The 19,894-nt window shown below is 41.0% G+C and overlaps 2 protein-coding genes and 1 pseudogene across 4 annotated transcripts in view; 1 reads left to right on the forward strand and 2 right to left on the reverse strand.

Moving 5' to 3' along the window:
- Positions 1-5,932, reverse strand: LOC139369693 (solute carrier family 2 member 10). The gene is made up of 6 exons (XM_071108951.1): positions 5,839-5,932; positions 4,746-4,828; positions 2,619-3,896; positions 2,325-2,447; positions 845-980; positions 1-734 (listed from the first exon to the last, which is right to left on the reverse strand). The coding sequence occupies exons 2-6, from the start codon at positions 4,747-4,749 to the stop codon at positions 635-637; spliced, it is 1,641 nt and encodes a 546-aa protein (XP_070965052.1). The 5' UTR covers positions 4,750-4,828; positions 5,839-5,932; the 3' UTR covers positions 1-634.
- A 491-nt stretch (positions 5,933-6,423) lies between these two features.
- LOC139370643 (EKC/KEOPS complex subunit TP53RK-like) lies at positions 6,424-7,542 on the forward strand (annotated as a pseudogene).
- A 7,060-nt stretch (positions 7,543-14,602) lies between these two features.
- The window catches only part of LOC139370644 (serine incorporator 1-like), a 29,882-nt gene continuing 24,590 nt past the window's right edge, over positions 14,603-19,894 (reverse strand). The window contains exons 9-11 of one of the 3 annotated variants that reach the window (XR_011627154.1): positions 19,339-19,584; positions 17,100-17,778; positions 14,603-16,007 (exon numbers count right to left, since the gene is read on the reverse strand). Coding sequence is in view for 1 of the 3 variants with exons in the window: in XM_071110241.1 (XP_070966342.1) it covers positions 17,640-17,778; positions 19,339-19,584 (385 nt within the window). In the remaining 2 variants the exon portion in view is untranslated. Of the gene's footprint in view, positions 17,779-19,338; positions 19,585-19,894 lie in introns of all 3 variants that reach the window. The other 2 variants (XR_011627155.1, XM_071110241.1) reach the window with 2 other exon arrangements.

The raw sequence follows: 19,894 nt of genomic DNA on the forward strand, positions 1-19,894 counted from the left end.
GAGGTTATAGATTTATTTGATTTCAAACACAATACAACCACACGTGGATAATGCATTTAAAATCTTTGAGGATGACACAAAAGTTTGAAAACGTATTTCCATTATGGTTCTCTAAATGGTTAAACATTTTACAAACATAAACATTGTAGGCTAGGCACCCTTGGGTTTTACATAGAACAAAGTGAAGGATAGGACAACATTGTCATTGGTTAGAGCAAGACTCCCTCAGTGGATCAGCGATCTCAGACTCCTAAACTGATGATGGTGATGCCAGATGATGACCCCCGTACAGGTTGACTCTTGATGGAAATGGAAAACTGCTGTTATTTTTCTTGCAGACTTGAAAAGTAGTAGAAAGAGCAAAGTGACTTGCAAAAACATTGTGTTTCATTTTCATTTGTGAAAACAAGTGACAGAATTGTTCACAAGCATTCGGGAAAAATAAGTTTGAAATACCAGTGCAATAAAAACATTGTTCAGTCATGTCGTAAGCTCTGCTATGGTAGCTGGACGGATCACTACGCTCAACTTTTCAGTACCGCCATTAGCATCAGTCCGTTGTTTCAGTCAGGTTGCAAGAGTGTAAAAAAATATATATATATATACTTAGAATGTAACACTTGTGTAGACTTACTCAACATTGGGTTGCTGAGCTAACAATGTGCACTCTTTGATACCCGGGGGAAGTGATTCTCCTGCTAAGGATGTTACAGCATTCTTCACTGTTGTGGACCCTACAAAAGAAATAACAGATAAGTTCCTAGATCTAACTGCATTTCAGATCACGTTGAGAATAGCATTTCTATTTTTACTGCATAATGATAGACTGAAGTTTGAGTTATACCTTTTCAAACAGAGCTCCCTGTCTATTTGCTCCAGTGATTTCCCTTTGGTCTCTGGTAACATGAAGTAAAAGAACACCACCGCTCCCACTCCAATCAGCCCATAAGAAAGGAATGTCCCAGACAAACCAATCACATCTGGTGATGAAACATCATCAACTTAATTGCCAGGTAGATACTTTTTAACTAAATTACTGCACTGCATTCTAGGTTGAGCGCCATACAAGGAATATAGTTCAATCTTTGAAGATTTAACCCTTGAATGAGTAGATGTGCCCAAACTTTTGACTGGCACTATATACAGTACATTCAGAAAGTATTTAGACCCCTTGACTTTTTCCACATTTTGTTACGTTACAGCCTTATTCTAAAATTTATTAAATTGTGTTTTATTTCTCATCAATCTACACACAATACCCCAAAATGAAAAAGCAAAAATAGGTTTTTAGAAAATACATGAGTATTCAGACCCTTTACTCAGTACTTTGTTGAAGCACCTTTTGCAGCGATTACAGCCTCGAGTCTTCTTGGGTATGACGCTACAAGCTTGGCACACCTGTATTTGCGGAGTTTCTCCCATTATTCTCTCCAGATCCTCTCAAGCGCTGTCAGGTTGGATGGAGAGCGTTGCTGCACAGCTATTTTCAGGTCTCTCCAGAGATGTTCGATTGGGTTCACATCAAGGCTCCGGCTGGGCCACTTAAGGAAATTCAGAGACCCGAAGCCACTCCTGCGTTGTCTTGGCTGTGTACTTAGGGTTGTTGTCCTGTTGGAAGGTGAAAAGTCACCCCAGTTTGAGGCCTTGAGTGCTCTGGAGCAGGTTTTCATCAAGTGTCTCGCTGTACTTTGCTCCGTTAATCTTTCCCTCAATTCTGACTGTTCTCCCAGTCCCTGCAGCTGAAAAACATCCCCACAGCATGATGCTGCAACCACCTTGCTTCACCGTAGGGATGGTGCCAGGTTTCTTCCAGACGTGATGCTTGGCTTTCAGGCCAAAGAGATCAATCTTGGTTTCATCAGACCAGAGAATCTCATGGCTTGGTTTTTGCTCTGACATGCACTGTCAACTGTGGGACCTTATATAGACAGGTGTGTGCCTTTCCAAATCATGTCCAATCAATTGAATTTACCACAGTTTGACACCAATCAAGTTGTAGAAACATCTCAAGGATGATCAATGGAAACAGGATGCACCTGAGCTCAATTTCGAGTCTCATAGCAAAGGGTCTGAATATTTATGTAAATAAGGTATTTCATTTTTTTATTTTTAATAAATGTGCAACAATTCTAAAACCTGTTTTCGCTTTGTCATTATGGGGTATTATGTGTATACTGATGAGGGGAAAAAATATTTAATCCATTTTAGAATATGGCTCTAACGTAACAAAATGTGGAAAAAGTCAAAGGGGTCTGAATACTTTCCGAATGCATGGTAGTAAACCGGACTTGTTTGAATGTGAATTCATAGAGGTAGACACTTACTGATGACATTCAAGAAGGAGAATGTGACAATTAAGTTGGCAGCCCAGTTGAAGCAGTTTGTGAAGGCAAACGCTCTCCCTCTGACCGCAGCAGGAAATATTTCACTCAAAATGAGCCAGGTCACTATGCAACGGAAAATTCACAAACATCAACCTCTAGTCATTCACAAGACCACGCCATATGACTGTCAAAAGCAAGTTCTAGCTAAGCTTAACAATAATCTTATGGCCCCACATTTAGATAATTTGCCAGAAAACACGATAATTATGAATAATCCTAGGCGAAAGTACTTACTTGGTCCAAATCCAACTGAGTATGCACTGACGACTGCCATCATACAGAATAAAATGATCCAGTTCACCACTCCATTGTGGACAGCTGGAGAAGCCACTGGCATCAAAGTACCAAATGATCTCTCAGCATCGTAAGCGGTATCCCTTACTTCGGTCCTATCGTGACGTCCAAGGCGTTGACTGACAGAAATGTCAAAGCTTGATTGATTTTCTACCGTTAGCTGCGATAGGGGTGTGCTGTTATTGACATAATCCCCAGCATTACAGGGTGTGTTGGTGTTGACCACTGAACGCCCGCTCAAAAGTCCTATGGTCATCAAACACACGGACATTACTATACATCCACCAATGAGCAGAGGCCTCCTGCCAACCCTATCGGCAAACACCATGGAGACCAAGGTGGCGATCACCTTGACTACCCCCAAGCCCAAGGACGCCAGCACTGCCGAGGCATTGCTCTTGAAGCCCACTGACTGAAAGATGGTTGAGGAGTAGAAGAGCACATTGGGCTGACCTGTGAACTGTTGAAAGATCACCAAGCCTAGCGCAATGGTAGTCCTGGTCCTCATGTTGTCCTTCTGTTGAAAGAGGTGCAGAAAGCTGTACTGTGGGTTATCAAGTATGTTGGAAACATGTGCCGAATTCTCCACTTTGGGATTCTCAATGGAATGAATAAGACCTCTTTGGCTTTGAGCATCTGCCCTTTGGCCTGCTGCAGGTGTTCCGGCATTGGACGGGAGAAACCAAATGGAGACAAACTGAGCCAAAGTAGGCACGATGGCTAACCCAAACATATACTTCCATCCCTGCCTGGCATCGGACAGGATATAGTTTATGGCGTAAGCTCCCAGGATGCCCACGGTGATACCAACTTCGTACAGAGTCACCAAAAAACCTCTGTGCTTGGGGGTGACCATCTCCGATACAAAGATACAGCAGGACATGGAGGAGATGCACATGGCGAAGCCCACCGTGATTCTGCCCACCACCAGTGCCAAGTAAGAGTTGCTGACCAGAATCAAACTCCCGGCCAGGATGAGGACGTTGCTGTGGAGGATGGAGTTCCTCCGGCCGTAGCGGTCAATCAGCCAACCACCAACCAGGGAGGCCAGCAAGGCCCCGATCAGAAGGGCACTGACCACAGCCTCCTGCTGGACACAAGTGAGTCGGAACTCGGCCTGGAGCTGGAGGAGAGCCCCGGAGATAATCCCCAGCTCGTAACCAAAGACCAGGCCACCAAGCGTGGACACCACACTGGAGAGGGCCAGGGTGGAGCAACCTAGGGAAGAAGAAAAAGGTTTGGAGTATATAAGTATACAATTCATTATGTGAGGATAGGATTCATTTCGTTAACATTTGAATGATCTTTGGATGATGTGATACAATTGATAAAGGTTTCCACAGAAGGTAAAAAATATTAAGGTGCAACACAATGTAATCATTTGTGTCTATTTTCATATTACTGTGTGTGTGCCTATATAGAGGACATTTAGTAAAGCAGCTAAAAAATGGGCTTATCATACATATTCTGTGTCCCATAGAAGAAACATTACCTATTCAAATGTATGCTCATGTTTGGAGAAAGGACATTAATAATTGATTATGTTCTTCATTTCCAGGTATACGTGTTTTATATGCAATATATATTTCTGATTAATCTAGCAAAACTCCAGGATAGTGGTTGTAAACTCTACAAAGCGGTGTCTTCAATGATGATAACGTTTTTTGTTTTTTTTTACAGTTCTGCATATGCATAAGTATTGCACTGTATTGCATGCATGTACTGTTAGGCCTACTGTATGTCTACATTATTTTAGTTGTTAGTGGTTGTATATTCAGGCCAAAAAAATGTTTTATGTGTTTTTTATGCCACATGGTTTTACTTCATGGAGGGGTTTTACCAATGATATATATATATATATATATGTGTGTACTGTATATGTACATACTTGGGTTTTATGCACATCCAATGAAATAACAGGAGCTGGACAGTAGAACATAGTGGCAATGTGCAAATATTTCACCTGGATTTTACAATTAGTGGTTTAATAAGTTATTTTGTGTCATTTCATAACAGCTTGTCTTGATGTTGTAAAATAATTAGGTTGAAATAATCCAAATAACTTACCCATAATATTGAGTTGCTATTCCTTCAACTAAAAACACATTTCAGTTCAAGCAAGGCTCAGTCCATGTTGGCATTTCTCGACTCTAAAACAGAGGCAAAAATAATCCATGAAACATAAAAAATGATGTTTATAAATAGAGAAATAAAACGCTTATGACCTCGCGCGCCCAAAAGGAGACGTCCTGCGGCGCATGAACAAAACAGCGAGCGCGAGAGGCGGCACAGCTCTGTAGTCATGACAACTCCCCTGTTTATGCCACTGATTTCATTAGACAAGACCACTTGAGATTGGCTCAACAAAATGCACTCTGGCCGTTAATCAGATCATTGCTCCTTTTCTCTGTTTGGAAAAAGCACCTTAGGCACTGGTAGCAAATGTAATATTCCTTGCAAATAGGCTGCAGAGAGGAGATGACAATGCATTGATGAATTTAACATGTCCTTTCGAAAATACTGCAGCAGCGTTGTTTCAATTAGAATAACGGTAATACATTGATTACAAGGCCTTTTAATATATTATATCCCATCTATTCTATTCAATTTACAGTATAATAATATTATATTCCATTCTATTCGGTCACCATCCAAACACCACAGTTGTATTGCTTGCTCAAAACAAACAGGCCTATATGGTTCATACTAATGGCTATATGGAAAATAAGAAATACATTGAAGGTACAAAATTGCCATTGTTGATGCGCTTATCAGTAAAACACCAGTATGTTTTATATTTATCATATCAGAAGGGTAAAATAAATTATTGCTTGATTGTACATCTTTGGACGGTAGGCATCCTTGCTATCATGGAATACCGTTATTGAATGTTCGCATATTAATAGGCTAAAGCACAGATATAGACTAGACAGTAGACTACATACACTAACTACCCTTACCAAAATTGGCTGAAAGTTAAAATCAAAGAAGAAACGACGGGTTAAAACAAACTGTAAGATTTCCCATCATGCGGATAGACTCAAAGGCAAGTATCCCGTTAAACTCCAGAGAACGCGCTCGAGTGCACTCATTTACGTAAGGCAATGAAATGACTAAGATGCTTTGTTTTTTGTAGCCTTTTTGTAGTAAATTTGCTTACCATGTTCTTACAATGTTTCTGGTGAAGATGCATTTGGTTAACTTCGGAGCAACACAATGTATGACTTTACATCAGGAAGTTGAAGCTACGTGGCAGAGAAAAGCGTCTCAAATTGCAAGTCTCAAATTGCAAGAGACTCCATTTCAAACTTTTGACACCAGGGGCCGACATCTCGACAACATTTAAAATATTCCAAAGAAATCGAACTCCTAACTCCTATCGAAACTTTTCCCATGCTTCACTTAGTGAAACTATCATTGGAAAACTGTAGGCCCATACCATAGGCCTAGCATTAATTTCGACTCATACATCGATTAAGCCCACATGAACGACAACACGTATGGAAAAACGTAATGTGTGAAACATTTAAAAACATCGCAGTAGGCTATCATTTGCCTTCGTGAATTATTCCTACAGATGCGATAGTGATAGCATCTGTGACCTGGCTGAATCTCCAGTCTTTTTACATTTCGACTGTTGAAATATCCCTGTCAGTTTTACACCGAAACTAAGGGTGGCAGAACTTTTAAATACATGCAATTGCGCCACCTGTCTGCAAGCAGAAAAAAACAGTGATTTGTAAACATGGCTGTTGAGACGAACAGTGTGGCCCTCCTGCAGTTTCTCAAGAAAATATAACTGATGAAACAGGGTGCAGAAGCTCTTGTATATCGGGGACGTTTTTGGGCAGGTCGACCATTGTAAAATAAAGGTCTCCTAAATTGTATTAGGTACCCGGTGCTGGATGAAAAACGCAGACATCGCAGAACCATGCAAGAGGTTCTCTCAATACTTCACTGTTGAAAATCTGTCGAGTGACTGCTGGGGATCTACATGGTTTCAAATCATGAAATAAATTGAAGTTGCAGAGCTGCACCGCACTGCAGAGATGTTGCTGTGGTGTCTTTGTGAGCTGGACAACTGCGAAATACTTCCAATTTACAGGATGTTGATGATTGGAATGTCTATACGGTAAGTATTTTATCTTATTTATGTACCTGGATACAGCCCTTAACCATGGAATATTGGTCATATACACCAAAGTCCGATGTGCCTTATTGCATTATAACCTGGTTACCAACGTAAAAATAATACATGTTTTGTCATACCCGTGGTATACCGGTCTGCTATACCACGGCTTTCAGCCAATCAACATTCAGGGCTCAAACGACCCAGTTTGTAATATATATGCCTGCCTACCCTTGATCTTTATTAGTGTCTAATATTCCTCTCTCTCTCTCTTTCTCTCGGTTCCTCTCTCTCTCCCTCTTTCTCTCTCTCCAGGCATATCTGCACCAGTCGTCTACTTTGTAGACTACACCTCCCACGGCATCTTTCTTGAAGACATTGTGGGCTACATCACCGTCAGAGACCACATCGCCTCCACGCAGCTCTCCTCCACCTAGAAAATCCCAGAGGACCGTCTGGAACAGCTCGCTAAGAAGATGGGTCTGATTCAGGCCAAAATGCGTGACGAGGACGTCGTCCATGGAGACTTGACCACGTCCAACATGCTGCTGAAGGCTGGAGAAAGCTTTCCTGAGCACCCACCCCAACACAGAGGTTCTGTTCGAGAAGCTGCTGAAGGCCTACGCAGCTTCGTCCAAGAAGCCCCACGCCGTTGTCAATAAGCTTGATAAAGTTCGGGTGAGTGGGAGAAAGAGGTCGATGGTCTGTTAAAGGGAACCTATGAGATCGTTTTGTACCAATGCATTTACAAGGGCATGGCCCGTTTGGCACTGATTTGTTAAGTGTTCTATTTGATATTTAGATGGTAGCATATAGGCATAGACAGTGGAGAAGCTGTCTGTCCGACAATGTTATGTTACTACAAATATTTGTTATTGAAATAAAAGACCCTTGGCTTTATTTGTTTGTGTTTTTTCTTGACATAATAATATACACTATTTAGCAGACGCTTTCATCCAAAGTGACTCACAGTCATGCATTCTAAGGATGGGTGGTTCCCGGAGTCAAACACACTATTCTGGTGTTGCAAGCACTATGCTCTACCAACTGAGCTACAGAGGACCACTTCTTTCACTGGTTAATTCAATGTAATGAGAATCTAGAATGAGGTTCTTCGTTCTGCCCCACACGGTGTGCAGGCAGGCAATGATTTCTCAATCCAAATTCTATTTTGCCTTTCTGATGGCCCACAATCATATCCCTTGTTATGTAAGGAAGGCCTTACTTGGGATCTTTTATGAGCTTTCCTGTTTCAATTGGAGCTGGGAAATTATTTTATGAGCTTTCCTGTTTCAATTGGAGCTGGGAAATCACATGACTGAGATAGGCGTGTAAATGTTTACTTTCAGAATTGCTCTCCAGTCCTGTCACGGTAAACATCCCAACCAAACGTGAATCCCAATGAATAGCTGCTGGGATATTAACAATGCCATCACAATTATGCTCATCCTTTTGGATTGTAAAGGTATGAGGAAAAACGCTCAGTATTTTGATTGTCATGGCAATATCACTAGGGTTTTCTTAGAAGTAACGTTATTGGGACAAATGTCAAAGTCAGCCCTACAAGCAAACAACAGTACTTGTCTTGGCTATGAAACAAGTTCAGTTTATATTATTGTTGTATTACTAAATGTATGCGAATACATCCTAGAGTAGCTGTTTATGCTATGCATGTTTTTTTATGGTGATATCTTGCCCGCAGGACACTCACACAATACGTGTGTACCGGAATGGCTGTGTTCAATCCAGACGGCACCTACAGTTTGAGCAGTTGAATCAATGTCCAGGCTACAGCCGCAGGGAGTGGAGAAGCCATTGACAGTGCATTCGGAAAGCATTCAGACCCATTGACTTTTTCCACATTTCATTACATTACAGCCTTATTCTAAGCAGGTTTTTAGAAATGTTAGCAAATGTATTACAAATTTAAAATAAATAACACATTTACATAAGTATTCAGACCCTTTACTGAGTACTTTGTTGAATCACCTTTGGCAGAGATTACAGACTCGAGTCTTCTTGGGTATGATGCTACAAGCTTGGCATGTATTTGGGGAATTTCTCCCATTCTTCTCTACAGATCCTCTCAAGCTCTGTCAGGTTGCAGCGTCGATGCACAGCTTTTTCAGGTCTCTCCAGAGATGTTTGAATGGGTTCAAGTCTGGGCTCTGGCTGAGACTTGTCCCGAAGCCACTCCTGTGTTATCTTGGCTGTGTGCTTAGGGTCATTGTCCTGTTGGAAGGTGAACCTTTGCCCCAGTCTGAGGTCCTCAGCAAAGATCTCTCTCTGTACTTTGCTCCGTTCATCTTTCCCTCGATCACTGACTAGTCTCCCAGTCACTGCAGCTGAAAAACATCCCCACAGTATGATGATGCTGCCACCAACATGCTTCACCGTAGGGATGGTGCCAGGTTTCCTCCAGTTGTGACGCTTGGTATTCAAGCCGAAGAGGTCAATCTTGGTTTCATCAGATCAGAGAATCTTGTTTCTCATGGTCTGAGCGTCCTTTTGGCAAACTCCAAGTGGGCTGCAATGTATGTGCCTTTTAACTGTGGGGCCTTATATAGACAGGTGTGTGCATTTCCACATCATGTCCAATCAATTGAATTTACCGCAGGTGGACTCCAATCAAGTTGTAGAAACATCTCAAGGATGATAATTGGAAACAGGATGGACCTGAGCTCAATTTTGAGTCTCATAGCAAAGTGTCTGAATACTTGTGTAAATAAGTTATTTTTGTTCTTCATTTGCCAAAATGTCTAAAAACCTGTTTTCGCTTTGTCAATTATGGGGTATTGTGTGTAGATTTAGGAAGAAAAATACATATTTAATACATTTTAGAATAAGGCTGTAACGTAACAAAATGTGGAAAAAGTCAAAGGGTCTGAATACTTAGACTTAGAATTAACACACTCTTTTCACTCTTCACTAATGTCCAGCATTCCTCAGATCCCAAAGGTGGAGAGGTTTGCTGGTGCTATGCTGTCGGGTTGAGAAGTTCTACCCGGACAAAGTCCATCTCGAGTGGTCGAGAAACAATTGGGAGCAGGTGTATAGCGTGTGGAGTAAAATCGAGATGACCATGGCTCAGGAGGACAAGAGGGCGGTCTACACGTGCCGCGTGTATCACTCCAGTTTCTCTGGGCCAGTATACAAAAGACGTTGTTGATCATATCAACACACAAGACAACTCATCAGAGACATAGTGGCCATTTTAGCTCTGGGTCACAAACCCGTTCGGCCCTGGGCCCACATTCTGGCACACAGGCCGCCAGTTTGAGACTCCTGTTTTAGTTATCTGTTTACAATTATCTCACAAATGTATTCTGACAATCAGAGCTTGGATATATCGTGGTAATTGTCATAAAGATTGAGTGTAGATGAAATACAAGTTAGTGGGGAAGTCTTCATCCTGGAAATTGAATTGAATTCTACATGTTTGATTTTCATAATGTTGGTCAGGAGAATGCATCAACAGAGACAGAATATATCTGATGGAGCTGATATTCAAGATATATACTCAAGTGTCTTCTTATAACTTTTTAGTGCAAACCTAATGTGCCTCATCATGTTATGTTCACTAGGGCTTACAAAACAAAAAGTCCAGCTACTCCATCCCTGTTTCTGTAAATTCTCTTCCATTTTGTGCCTAATCAATAGGACCCATGTGTCTTTTTCAACAGGCACCCCTTTAATGTGATATTTATCAAGTGTGAGCCACTACGCCCTCTGCAGGATGAGGAGTGCACGCTCAACCTCTGTGTCCTGAACAAGTGTCGGTCAGCTGGTCTAAGGACGGACCGAGGGTCCCTGCTGGCCAGGTCTTCAACTCACCGCCCAGCCTGAACGTCAACGGCCTGTACTCTATGTGGAGCTTCCTCAAACTGAGTCCCACCACGGAGGACTACGTCTCAGAGTTCAGGTGCCGTGGAGAGAGTGTTCACACTGTCAGATATCATAGGCACATAATAATAATATTTTTGTGGGTGCTTATATTTGTCCTATTTCACGCATGTACAAGTGTGTATTATACCAATGTGTGAATAGGAAATGTTTTTTTTGTCCCCGAGATACCCTCAGAGAGTGTGGTCACAGCCCATAGGCCTAGTGCAGGGGTGTCAAAGTCAAATGGACGGAGGGCCAAATAAAAAAATCAGCTACAAGACGAGGGCCGGACTGTTCGAATGTTCATTGAAAATTTTTTAAATGACGCATATAGTCTAGTGAACCTAATTGAACCTACTGAAAACCTAACAAATATATTACAATATGATCAGATAAATAAAGCAATATTTTCTTATGGCTCTGTCAGTAATCTTTAATTTTCAACAGACACAAAAGACAAATTTCCTTTATATAAATATCCCCATAACATGAACATTAAATGAAAGAAACCGGTATTCAAGGCACCATCAGTAGACTATATTTTCTATTTTAGCAAAAGTGGGCTAAATTTACTTCAAAGAAAAAACAATAATAGCAATTTTCTATCATCCACTCAACTGAAATATTTTTAAAATATAATTGGATTGAAATACAAAAAAATAAAGTGCAAAAATCTATTAATCAAAAACAACACTTTGTTTAAGGAGAAGTAACATGCAGTGAAAACAAATATTAAATTTTAACTTTTAAACTTGAACTGAGTAAAAACTCTAAATATGTGATTGCACAGTAATGTTCACTTGTTTGAGGTTGAGGGTGATACTTGGTGGTGTCCCATCTTTTCCACAAGTTCATCAATGTTCGGGGTAAGGCTCTGAGCTGAAGAAATCCTCAGAATTGAGTGGAGGTGTTCAGCAGTAAGTCGACTTCTGTGTGATGTTTTGTTCAGGTTCATCAAAGAAAACAGTTGTTCACACAGGTATGTGCTGCCAAACATAGACAACGTTTGAGCAGCCTGGATGCGCAGCTGGGGCATTGTGCCGGGGAGGAAACGGGCGAACTCCGCAGCACCCACTGCCGCATATTTTGCCCTCAGTGCATCATTGCATTGGAGGTCAATCAACTCCATTTGGAGGTTTGGTGGTGAGCTTTCCACGTCAACAGCAAATGGGTTACCGAGCAGTTCCAACCTGCTTTTTTGTGCTTCAAAGTCAGCAAATCGGCGTCGAAAGTCAGCGGCAAGCATACCTATTTTATCAGCCAACTGTGTGCTCGGGAACGCACTGGTAGAGAGCTTCTCTTTCATGGTCTGGCAGCTGGGAAAGTGGCTCAAATTTTCTTTCCGCATCTGCGTCTCCCACAGAGTCAGTTTGGTTTTAAATGCCTTCACTGTACTGTACATATCAGAGATGACACGATCCCGACCCTGCAGCTGCAAGTTTATTGCATTCAGATGACTCGTAATGTCACACAGAAAAGCCATTTCACACAGAAACATTTCGTCTCGGAGTTGTGTTGTGTCTTTCCCTTTGCTGTCCAAGAACAGACAAATCTCCTCACGAAGCTCGAAACATCTTTGAAGCACCTTTCCCTGGCTTAGCCATCGCACCTCTGTGTGATAAGGCAAATCACCATGCTCCGTTTCTAACTCCGTCAGAAATGCCTTGAACTGGCGGTGATTCAAACCTTTGGCTCTGATAAAGTTAACTGTGCGCGTGATGATGCTCATTACATGCTCCATTTTCAAGGCTTTACCACACAACGCTTCCTGGTGTATGATACAATGATAAGCTGTCAGCTCACCTGTCGCGTTTTCCTCTTGCATCTTTTCCCGTATCTTCGCCACCAGTCCGCTCCTGTGTCCACACATCGCAGGTGCTCCGTCGGTTGTCAAACCCACAAGTTTTTCCCAAGGCAGCTCCATCTCATTTACACATCTTGACACCTCTTCATACAAATCATGCCCCGTAGTTGTGCCATGCATAGGACGTAAAGCCAAAAACTCCTCTGTCACGCTTAGGTTGGAGTCCACTCCGCGGATGAAAATTGACAACTGGGCAATGTCAGAAATGTCGGTGCTCTCATCCACAGCCAAGGAATATGCAATAAAATCTTTTCCCTTTTTCACAAGCTGCTCTTTTAGATTGATGGACAACTGGTCTACTCTCTCGGCAATGGTGTTTCTGCTCAGACTCACATTTAAAAAGAGTTGCCTTTTTTCTGGGCAAACTTCGTCACAAACTTTAATCATGCAGTTTTTGATGAAATCCCCCTCCGTAAATGGCCGGGCTGATTTAGCGATCTCTTCTGCCAAAATAAAACTGGCCTTGACAGTTGCGTCCGCGTGTGTGTCCGCGTGTTTCGTTTCATAATGTCGTCTCAGATTATACTCTTTCAGTACCGCCACACTTTCTCCACACAGAAGACACACAGGTTTTCCAGCTACCTTCGTGAACATATACTCCGACTCCCACCTTGTTTGAAACCCCCGGTTCTCAGTATCCACCTTCCATTTTGCCATTTTTGATGGGTATCTGAAAGTTAATTTTACTGTGATGCTGACGACTGCTGTGCCAATAAATATTGAAATGAAGCAGCCTACTGCTCGGTGCGTCACCTTTGCATTGTGGGAAATGTAGTATTGGTGCGTGTAAAAGATCTGCGGGCTGCCGGCTTGCTGCGGGCCGGTTCTAATAATAAATCAAGATCATCCCAGGGGCCGTAAAAAACCTTCTTGCGGGCCGGATGTGGCCCGCGGGCCTTGACTCTGACATATATGGCCTAGTGTATACTCAAGTTGTACAACTGACACACTCAGGTTGTACAAAGCATTTGACACAATGGTTGTGATACAATAGTTGTGTGATGTCTGCAAAAACACCAGATGTATCACGACCATTGTGAGGATGGGTTGTACATCAGTTGTACAACCAGAGTGCTAAGGCATAGTCAAAAGATGTATAGAAGGATATTACCGCTCAAGTTTGTAGCATTATGTAGTTATTTTTGTACATTCAGTAGTTTGATGTCTTTAACCTTGTTTTTGTTTATTTCATTCACTCTATTCATCCTCAAAAGATGGGAAATGTTGACGTGAGTCTGAGTGCTGATCTATGATCAGATGATCTAAAAGGCTAAACTGATCCTAGATTAGCACTTAATGAATACGGGCCCTGATCATTGAAAAGATGTCCTGCTTTGTTGATAGAGAATTACAGTCAGCGTTAGTTACTCGTAATTCTCTTGTTGCCAGACAGTCTATTATGGCACAAGGCGAGACCCAGATGCAGACACAGGAGGCAGATGGTTGGAGTCTTACAATGTTTATTAATCCAAAAGTAGGCAAGATAATGGTCGTGGACAGGAAAAAGGTCAAAACCAGATCATAGTTCAGGAGGTACAGAGTAGCAGACAGGCTTGTGGTCAAGGCAGGCGGGTACAGAGTCCAGAAACAGGCAAGGGTCAAAACCGGGAGGACTAGAAAAAAGCAGGAGAACAGAAAAACGCTGGTTGACTTGGAAAAACATACAAGATGAACTGGCACAGAGACAGGAAACACAGGAATAAATACACTGGAGAAAATCAGCGACACATGGAGGAGGTGGAGACAATCACAAGGACAGGTGAAACAGATCAGGGCGTGACACATTCATAGTATGTAGTATATATTATATAGTATATGTAGTATATATTTTTAATTTAACCTTGATTTAACTAGGCAAGTCAGTTAAGAACAAATTCTTATTTGCAATGACGGCCAACTGGGGAACAGTGGGTTAACTGCCTTGCTCAGGGAAGAACAACAGATTTTTTTACCTTGTCAGCTCGGGGATTCGATCCAACCCCCTTTCGGTTACTGGCCCAACGCTCTAATCACTAGGCTGCATGCTGCCTCAAATATAACTCACAGTTGCACCAAACATTTGTAATAAACTTTATTTTTATTTATTGTACAAGACTTTCCAAACAGTTGTGGTTCAATGGGAACTGAAGCAGGTTCCATAAGCAGACTCTCATCACAACTATAGCTTACAGAAGGTTTTGGTCTCAGAATGAAATTAAATACTTATGATACATTTTCATCAATATCACAATGGCAGTGTTAATCTATAAACCATCGTGCTCAGATCAAGTGCATCAACATTTTTTTTTCTTTGTATTTGCGGTCATAACTGAGCTTGAGGATATCATTCTAATTATGTCATATTTACTAAATATCCGGTAACATTTTGTGGTATGTGAATATGACATAATGTATGTCCATTTGGAACTGAACCTTGAGCCTAAATGCAAAGCATAAATTGCAAAAACATACCTAGATGGCTTGTAGAGGCCTATATTTAAAAACAAATTACGCTGGGTTTTTGTTGTAGATACTGCACATGCATTTCAAAATATGCTTAAGTTCCTTCAGTAAGCATTATTGATTCAGTCAATTACATTCATACATTCAATCTCCAAGACACGAACATGATAAGATAACACAAATATTTGGCAGAAGCATAAATCATTTAAGTAGATTGTGGATCGCTTTCCAAAAACGCATTTTTTGGTTGCTATTTTTCTGATTGCTAAGCTCTCTTATTTTGTGATGATTTCAATTCAAAATACACAAACATTTACAGATATGTAAGGCATTGGAAGGCATAGCAGCTTACTACAATATCAAATAATGTAAGGATAAACCTATGCAAATTCAATTACGACTGAACAGTGTTGGCTACAATTAAATAAGCATCTGCAAGACTGAAAACTTTGAGGGTATAAGTGCAAACAAAACAGTTACCGAAAATCATGTCACCAAAGGTCATACTAAGCAGCTTCTTCAAACACAAAGATAAATATAACAGAAAAGGGAATCAATGCTTTTGAAAATAAGAATTGAACTCAGATATCAAGCAATAATTGTGACATAGTCAATAGATGTGATTATAAATGCTAAATATTTGTGGGCCAAATATAACATTGGTTGAACAATATTTTTTTCATTCTCCTTACACCACTTATGGTACTTGGAGAGGGTCAGGACTGGTCAGATTCGTAGTTTGAGTCTATTGTTAACCCAACATTTCCCATAATGCAGGAATATAACATCCATAGACATACAGTGGCAAGAAAAAGTATGTGAACCCTTTGGAAATACCTGGATTTCTGCATAAATTGGTCATAAAATTTGATCTGATCTTCATCCAGGTCACAACAGACAAACACAGTCTGCTTAAACTAATAACACGCGAACAATTCTACATTATCATGTCTTTATTGAACACACCGTATAAACATTCACAGTGCAGGATGGAAAAAGTATGTGAACACTTGGATTTAATAACTGGTTGACCCTCCTTTGGCAGCAATAACCTCAACCAAATGTTTTCTGTAGTTGCGGATAAGACCTGCACAACGGTCAGGAGGAATTTTGGACCACCTCTTTACAAAACTGTTTGGGTTCAGCAATATTCTTGGGATGTCTGGTGTGAATTGCTTTCTTGAGGTCATGCCACAGCATCTCAATCGGGTTGAGGTCAGGACTCTGACTGGGCCACTCCAGAAGGTGTATTTTCCTCTGTTGAAGCCATTCTGTTGTTGATTTACTTCTGTGTTTTGAGTCATTGTCCTGTTGCATCACCCAACTTCTGTTGAGCTTCAATTGGAGGACAGATAGCCTAACATTCTCCTGCAAAATGTCTTGATAAACTTGGGAATTCATTTGGCCGTTGATGATAGCAAGTTGTCCAGGCCCAAACAACTCAACTGTAGTATCATCTGTCCACAGAATATTTTGCCAGTAGCGCTGTGGAACATCCAGGTGCACTTTTGCAAACTTCAGATGTGCAGCAATGTTTTTTTGGACAGCAGTGGCTTCTTCCGTGGTGTCCTCCCATTAACACCATTCTTGTTTAGTGTTTTACGTGTCGTAGACTCGTCAACAGAGATGTTAGCATGTTCCAGAGATTTCTGTAAGTCTTTAGCTGACACTCTAGGATTCTTCTTAACCTCATTGAGCATTCTGCGCTGTGCTCTTGCAGTCATCTTTGCAGGACAGCCACTCCTAGGGAGAGTAGCAACAGAGCTAAATTTTCTCCATTTATAGACAATTTGTCTTACTGTGGATTGATGAACATCAAGGCTTTTAAATATACTTTTGTAACCCTTTCCAGCTTAATGCAAGTCAACAATTCTTAATCTTATGTCTTCTGAATTATCTCTTGTTAGGGGCATGGTTCACATCAGGCAATGCTTCTTGTGAATAGCAAACTCACATTTTGTGAGGGTTTTTTATAGGGCTAGGCAGCTCTAACCAACATCTTCAATATCATCTCATTGATTGGACTCCAGGTTAGCTACCTCCAATTAGCTTTTGGAGAAGTCATTAGCCTAGGGGTTCACATACTTTTCCCAACCTATACTGTGAATGTTTAAATGATGTATTCAATATAGACAAAAAATATAATAATTTGTGTGTTATTAGTTTAAGCACACTATGTTTGTCTATTGTTGTGACTTAGATGAAGATCAGATCAAATTTGATGACCAATTTATGCTGAAATCCAGGTAATTCCAAAGGGTTAACATACTTTTCTTGCCATGAGATAAAGGACATTTTTTTAAATGAAAGATGTTCCTTTGACATGAAGGTCAACTATCCCTGCGTTTGGTCCCAAATTGCATAAAATGTAAAATGTACCACAAGGCTGGAGATTTAACACCAGGTTCATGTGTGAATCTATCTACTGTAATAGATCTAAAACGCTAACTAAAGAGATATTTTTATGAAAAACCATCAACATCTAATACACAAAACAACACAGTCCATTTTGACTGAAAATCACGTGAAATGTACAGTAGGCAATAAGGTCAATGTTTATGTAAAACGTAAAAAAACGAAGCAAAATCAGGAATCAAGATAAGGAAAGTGAAAGAAGAATACTGCGTTAGCGGAAACCTTTTCAGCTAAAGTCCCGGTTGATGAGTATCATGGGGGCGACCAGGGTCCAGACATAGAGGGTGAGACACACCCAACTGGAGCTGATCTTCACCCAAACCGCCGGCCACTTGCTGGTCATGGCATTGTATTCTGCATCAGGACTGTATAGGAAAAAAAGTAAGATTTCTATATTAATATCTGAACAAATGTAATGGTGTGGATCTTTAAGAGAAATATCTATGGTTGAAGTATTGCGTTGCAGCATTGCTGTGTTGCTTTGCGGTCACTTTCATGTTAGAGAGCTAGAGCTGCCTTGTGTTGCGTGAGAGAGTTTAAATATAAATGTTGAACTATAAAATATGTGAAGAGGCGACTCCGGGATGCTGGCCTTCTAGGCAGAGTTGCAAAGAAAAACCTATATCTCAGACTGGCCAATAAAAAGAAAAGATTAAGATGGGCAAATGAACACTTGACAGAGGAACTCTGCCTAGAAGGCCAGCATCCCGGAGTCACCTCTTCACTGTTGACGTTGAGATGGGTGTTTTGCGGGTATTATTTCTCAAACTAGACACTCTAATGTACTTGTCCTCTTGCTCAGATGTGCACCGGGGCCTCCCACCCCTCTTTCTATTCAGGTTAGAGACAGTTTGCTCTGTTCTGTGAAGGTGGTAGTACACAGCGTTGTACGAGATCAGTTTCTTGGCAATTTCTCGCATGGAATAGCCCTCATTTCTCAGAACAAGAATAGACTGACGAGTTTCAGAAGAAAGGTCATTGTTTCTGGCCATTTTGAGCCTGTAATCGAACCCACAAATGCTGATGCTCCAGATACTCAACTAGTTTAAGGCCAGTTTTATTGCTTCTTTAAGCAGGACAACCGTTTTCAGCTGTGCTAACATAATTGCTAAAGGTTTTTTTTTATGATCAATTAGCCTTTTAAAATGATAAACTCGGATTAGCTATTGGAACACAGGAGTGATGGTTGCTGATAATGGGCCTCTGAACGCCAATGCAGATATCCCATAAGAAATTAACAATTTCCAGCTACAATAGTCATTTACAACATTAACAATGTCTACACTGTATTTCTGATTAATTTGATGAAATTTGTAAGTGACCCCAAACTTTTGAAAGGTAGTGTATATACTGTATTCTATACTATTCTACTGTATCTTAGTCTATGCCACTCTGACATTGCTCATCCATATATTTATATATTCTTAATTCCATTCCTTTACTTAGATTTGTGTGTATTTGGTATATGTTGTGAAATTGTTCGATATTGCTTGTTAGATATTGTTGCACTGTCGGAACTAGAAGCACAAGCATTTCGCTACACCTGCAATAACATCTGCTAAACACGTGTATGTGACCAATAACATTTTATTGAATTTTATTTGGAAGTCAACTTCACTCCAATCCAAATCTGCATAACCAAACTTGACACCATGGCTGTGTCTGAAAATGTTACTAGCTGTCAAATACTTGCTTCCTCCGTCCTTATTTCCTCAATTACTTTTAAAGCTCATTGGAGAAGGATGTGTGAGGGAGGGACCTTGGATCCTCTCCAAGGTCTGTCAAGAACAAATCCTCAAGGGGGAATTAAGGAAACAAGGATGAAGGAAACAAGGGCGAAGGAAGCAAGGACTTGACAGCTAGTAACGTTTTCAGACGTAGCACTTTCACGACGTTGGTAATCGGTGTAGTTTGGCCTTACTGACCTATACCAGTTGGTGAGAGTCATCATGATGTAGAGCGAAGCCAGGAAGAGCATGAAGTGGAAGAAGGAATAGCTGTACTGGACCATGTCCCTCTCGTTGTCCTCCACACGCCCGGGTCCATTCCTCTCCGTACCCGTCCCTCCCACCTCCTCGTCCGGTGTGCCCGCGTTACTCTCCTCCAGGGTCACCGTGTCGTTGGAGGCCATGGTCAACTTGTTCACCTGGCTGGTGTTGGATGAGCGGATGCTACAAGGACGTGAGCATTTACAATCATTATAAGAATTACAATTCTAACATTTATAATAACTTCGAAAGCATTTATAAGCATTTGTAAATATTTATAAGCATGTATAATTCAATAAAGTTACAATGAAGTATAACCAAGATTAGATTAGATTAAAAAGTCACAATCATGGATTGGATTGATAAAGCCCTTTTCAGAATGCTCAAACTGAAAACTGATATTCTAATTCCATGAACGGGGGGGGGGGGGGGTTCACCAGTCACCAAATCCACTGATACTGTGTAGCAACAACAAATTGACATTACTTATATT

Source organism: Oncorhynchus clarkii, chromosome 17, assembly GCF_045791955.1.
Source record: "Oncorhynchus clarkii lewisi isolate Uvic-CL-2024 chromosome 17, UVic_Ocla_1.0, whole genome shotgun sequence".
Classification (NCBI taxonomy): Eukaryota; Metazoa; Chordata; class Actinopteri; order Salmoniformes; family Salmonidae; genus Oncorhynchus; species Oncorhynchus clarkii.